A 5,529-nucleotide genomic window follows, 5' to 3' on the forward strand; every position below is an offset into this window, starting at 1 on the left:
GCATCTGTCTTTCACGATTCAGGCGCTCTCGCTCTCCTCCGGTGACCTCTCACCGCACCCCCGCGCGGGCAGCCTTACCTCTCCTCCATGCTCCGCTCTGCATCACCGGGCATCGCTCTCTCCCTCCGCATTGGCTCCTCCTCCACACGCTAGTGCGGCAGTAGATAAGGTCATGGCGGGAAGAGGAAAAACAAAGAAACGCTCCTTATGGCCTGCCATCGCCACTGAATGAGAAAAAGGGAAAAAGGGAAGCCTGGGGAACACTGCACAGATGTTGTTTCTGTGCATCACACCGCGGACGTCCGAAGACCCCTACCTGAAAAAAGAAAGATACACTTTTTTTTCTTTTCCAAGGGTGCTCGTTCGACCACGAATAAGGCAGCTAGACTATACGCATACACAGCCACAGCCAACCCACCGCTGCTGCGCTGTGGCTGCACCCGAGTCGTCTAGGATCCACTGCATGCCGTCGAATCGGGTCATGCGTCTAGCGGGCTCCTCTTGGCCCCTCCTCATCCCCTCTTCGGATACGCGCCGCACGATCCGCTCCAGTCAGGCCCGGGTGGGCTGCATGCTTCCATCCTCGCGGGTCACGCCCAGGGTCCAGCGCAAGGGCAAAGGTGGTGGTATCTGTCGTGCAGTTACGGTGGATGTCCGCCTGGCGTCTAAGACTCGTGGCCGAGTCCGCCACCCATAGAGTTTGCGTCTGCTCCTCTGCCGTTGCAGATCTCGCAAGCTTGTCACATTTGGTCATGTGTTCCAGTTCACAATAGTCACAGCAAAGATGAGAGGCGCGCGCGACGGGCCACCGCAGCGCCAGCGCACGTGCCCACATCCGTCGCGCTGTGCCGTCCTCCACGGTTACGGGGCCCGTGCCGGGTGCCATGAGGGCGGCAGAGCGACCCCGCAGCAAGGGCGACCACACGTGCTGCCCTGTGTCGCGGCAGGTGAGGCATGGGCACCACTGCTGCACGCTGGGTGCTGTCGCGGCACGCAAGGGCGCCGCCGCCCCTTGCCCGTGCGCATCTGTGCGTGCATGATCGCGATAGAGCATCACGGCGGCACGTGATCTGCTGTGTATCTGTGCTGCACCATCTGTGCACCAGCGGGTAGGGGAGAGCTGCGCAACGGGCGTGCGGAGTTCCGCAGGGGTGTCGATGCCTGCACACCGGCGTGAGAGCTGCGGAGGCGTTGTGACGACACCGCCATGCGGCGCGTGCACCCATCCCCACGCCAAGTGCGCAAGGCGGCCTCCTGGCGTGGCTGCGGAGGGATGCAGGCGTGCGCGGCGCAGCAGCGCTATGGGGTCGAGAGGCAGGAGCTCGGCCTCTTCGAGTAGGCCTCTGTTGCCTGGGTATTACAGGGTACCCACGATGACTGCTACTGTTTGGGCGTGAAGGTGCGCAAGGGCTTCGTGCAGTTTCCGACCAGCGCCATCCAACCACGCGGCGGCACCGTGGAGCACCGTTGATTCAAACCGTGCCATGTAGGAGTAGCGGAGGAGATCCGTTGACGGGCCGCATTCGTGCAGGCAGACCCCCGTGCGCTCGGCAGGCCGAGACGTGTGTACTTTGTTGACCTCTGCAGCGTGTGGACCGATGCGGCGCGTGGGCTGGATGTGCACGCGGAGAAGGCGTGGGTGGCGATGCTCCTCTAGGCACGCGCGTGCAGCGGAGAGCTGCTGCTGGTCGCGGTGCCGCGCACCGGCGCGTGTGCGCCTTGTGTTGGGGGATGCTCATCCAGCTGCCTGGCGTGCTCCAGTGTCCAGCGCGCCACCTTGCAGAGGACGAATTGTAGCGTGGCCTGCATGACATCCGTGCCCGCGGAGGATGTGGGGAGTGTGGCGTGATGAACACAGATGGCGTGGTGCCGTGCCGGCGTCCGGTTGCGCTGCACGCTCGGGGGGTCCACCACCATGATGGGGCGAAGAGAGCCCAGGGCCGATGGCTCGGCGGCTCCGCATGAACGCCTGGCCATCTTCGACATGTTCTTGTAGGCGGCGCGAACACAGAGGGCGGGGCGATGGTGTGGGAGAGCCATGGTGCGGCGTGTGTGGTGCGGGGCGCGGCTGGGCCTCTGAGGCGCCGTGATGTGCGCAGCTGAGCGTGCGGTCGGTAGGGCCGACAAACGCCGCGGCTGTCTCTGTGTCCCTTGCTGGCGCTGCTGGAGCCTGTCTCGCAGAACGATCGCGCAGTCGTCGCGAGGCTATTCGCTGGAGGGGCTTTCGCGCCGGGTGCTGGTCGGCGTGACAGGGCGGGGCGGAGTGAGGGCGCAGCAGGACTGCATCCATCCCTCGAGGCTGGCTGTATCATGAGCATGACCGAAAGACGGCGGCACGCAGGGCAGCGTCGCAAGATCTGCTTCCAATCGCGTCAGCTTTGGCGTGCAGAGCGCTGCGTAGGCGGCGCCACCAGAGGGGCCCTCCTTCGTGGGTGTTGTTGGCCGCCGTCGTGCATCTTGCCGTGGCCTTGCGGGACACCTCGCAGGTGTGCGTCTGCGTGGCGGTGTCGGCGGTGTGCCGTGCCGTGGTGTCGCTATGGCTTGCACACGTCAGGTGGTCATCATTGGGCCAATCGTGTGGGGTGGTCCCCTCCCTGGCCGGCCGGGTCGTCATCTCGTGTCGGGCACCCGGCGGCGCGAGCCGGCCCCCGCCCCGATGGCGTGTGGGCTGCGTGCGACGCTGCCTGGTGTGTGATGGAGAGCCTCCCGTGCCGCGAGGTGACTGTTAGGTGTGCAGCCCGAGGTGGTGTGTATGAGCCCAGCTGGGACGTGGCAGCACAGACGCAACGCCGCTGCTGCGCTTTTGTCGTTGAGAGGAGGGGGAGGGCGTACAGTTGTGCCCGTGTCGTGCTCTGAGCACGGGGACGCCAGGGCGGTGCCTCCTCTCTCTTGCTACACCGGGATGCTGAGAGGCTGGCACGCCAGGTGCGCTGTGGGGCCTGTGAGGGTGAGCTGCGGGTCTTACAGAATGCAGACCCCTGTGCCCACGCTTCGTGACGGGCGCGCGCCAGCCAGCACCGTTGGGCGTCGTTCCGCCCACTTGGATTCCACTGCAGGCAGCGCAGACCAGGTACGGGATCACACTCGGCATCGCCGCAACGCAGCAAGAGCAGGAATAAAACGTGGGCGGATGCGTGCATTCGACGACCTGTCGACACGATTTGTAGTGAGTCGTTACAAGCGTGGCCATGATCCGCAGGTCTCCTCGGCACAGCACCGGCCCAGACCTGTCCACTGGCACCGAGAGTCGGCCAGCCGTGCCCCGAGGGCGGGCTGTGCAGGCGCTTGGCTTCCCCCACAAAGAGTGTGGGGTACGGGGCCCTGATACGACGGTGACGCCGCCGGCCGGCATCGGTGAGGAGTGTGGTGTTGGTGGTGGTGGGGGGGGGTTGAGGAAAAGGGGCACAAAAAGAAAAGGATGCGAAAGAAAAAAAAAATAAAGATGCGGCACGAGCGCATGCAAAAACACACACATATGCACCTGAAGAAGACGGAAGAGCTAAGCCAAAACAGAAACGATTAAAGCACAGCCCTTCACACATGCAGCGGGAGAGCACGAGTGGAGGGGGAACGAGCAAAATAGAGAAAAAGCACCAAAAAACATGACTATCGAACGGCAGGAGAGGGGAGAACTAAAGCAACGAGAAAAAAGGGCGAGAGACAGACAGAGGGAGAGCACAACCAACACACCAAAGGCAAAAGAGTCCCGGGGGTGGGGGAGAGATACACGAAAAGACACACACCGCCTCACGCACATACGTATATGCACATATACAGACATGCAAGCACAAGCACAGAAACCATGCACGCCGAAGAAAAAGAAAAGCGACCAAAAAAAAGAAACGCACAAAGACGAGAAAGGGCGTTGAGGGATACACAAAGAAACAGAAAAAGCGATTGGCATGACGAACACGCCACTTGGTGCCTTCCTTGCTCTTGTGCGGTTTCGTGTACGTAGAAGTCGGAGAGAGGGGCGTTTGCTGGTGATATCCACGCAGGAAACGGGGAGAGAAAGAAAAAAGAGAGAGGATGAACAGAGTGAAGGAAAACAGGGAGGGCAAGATGTGCAGGGCGCTGCAGGTAACATAGACACCAACACACGCAAGCTCATCACTTTTTTCTCTTTCCTTTCGTTTGCAGCGGTGGAGCCAAGCGCGCCAAACACGCGCACCCGACGATAACAACATCCACACACGCACGCACAAACACAAAGACCCTCGCAAAGCGATGTTGGGCGCTCTCGTCCCTTCTCTTCTGCGTCTTTTCGCCTTTTCGTTTTCGGTAGCGCTCTCTCTCTCTCGACTATAGGACCTCGAAAATGGCCCACACGAGTCCCCCCTCCTTCGCCTGCACCAGATCGATCGTCTCTTCGATGGAGAAACTCTGTGCCGCTGGGCTGTCGGCCGTCCCGGTGGTGGCCACGCTCGCCGAGCTCTGCTCTATGCCGTCAGGTATGATTGGCATGGTGAGTCGGTGCGTCTTCTTCGGGCGCTCCTCGAACACTTCGGCGGTCGCCTGCTCCTCAACGAGCGATTGACGGTAGTTCTCCTCTGTAAAAACAGTGCTGTCTATCATGAAATCCCGCGCTACACCGATCCGCCTGTCTGCCGGGGTACGGAAGGCGCTCTTCGACTTGGCGATAATGGCCTGCGGATTCAAGTCTTGCCGGCCAACGAGGTAAATCTCGTAGTTGAAGGGGGAGAGGGCCTTTGCCATCGCTGGGTAGACCCCGGCGTGACTACCGCCGCGCATCGCTTTCAAACTACTACCGATCCACTGGAAGAAAATCATTCGGCGCTGATGGACTTCGCCGTTGGAAAAGGAGATGCGAAAGAGCCCAAAGAGCCACTCTTCATCAGGGAGGTTCTTCACCATCTCAAAGATGCCATGTTGGCCGTAGGCACGTACAGTCAGTACCTCCGAATTCGATTCGAAAACTACCCAGTTGACGGAGCCGTTGTCCTGGCGCAGAGACGTCATGACACGGTTCGTCTGCGCTGACACCTCTACCGGGCTGCTCGGACGCTCCTCCTTCGTCGGCGGTGGAGCCGGCTTCGGCGCCAATCGCACGCTTGGTGCGGTGTTGCGACGTCCTCGCTTTGCCGTGGCGGCCACTACGGCCGCCTGCTCACGCTCCTGATGCATCATCATCTGCTCTGCTGCTAGTCGCTCGCGGTACTCCTCGCGGATCTGCTCCATGGAGAAGTTGCCGCTGTCCATGACGAAGGTGTCGCGCATGTGCCGCACAAGGGACTCGAAAGAGAGAGACGCCTTGTCGGTCGTGGAGAAGCCAGGGACGCCGCGGATGTTGTTTGTCGTAAAGTTGGTGATCTCATTGATGCCCTGGCCACGCTTCACAATACTGCACTTGGGCCCAATATACTGTACGTAGATGAACTTGTTGCGCTTGAAGGTGCCCGAGCCTACAGGGAACTTCGAATACAATAACTGCACCTTTGCTTCGTCGAGGTGCTCGATGGCGTTGTCGATCTCATCCGAGCCGCGCCACACACACACCACCTTGGGCAT

At 61.1% G+C, this 5,529-nt stretch overlaps 1 protein-coding gene across 1 annotated transcript; it reads right to left on the reverse strand.

Moving 5' to 3' along the window:
* Positions 1 to 4,302: 4,302 nt before the first annotated feature.
* LINJ_30_2560 (conserved hypothetical protein) lies at positions 4,303 to 5,529 on the reverse strand (the record flags this gene model as incomplete). Its single annotated transcript, XM_001467064.1, has 1 exon — positions 4,303 to 5,529. The coding sequence occupies one exon, from the start codon at positions 5,527 to 5,529 to the stop codon at positions 4,303 to 4,305; it is 1,227 nt and encodes a 408-aa protein (XP_001467101.1).

The sequence above is a fragment of the Leishmania infantum genome, chromosome 30 (genome assembly GCF_000002875.2).
Source record: "Leishmania infantum JPCM5 genome chromosome 30".
Classification (NCBI taxonomy): Eukaryota; Euglenozoa; class Kinetoplastea; order Trypanosomatida; family Trypanosomatidae; genus Leishmania; species Leishmania infantum.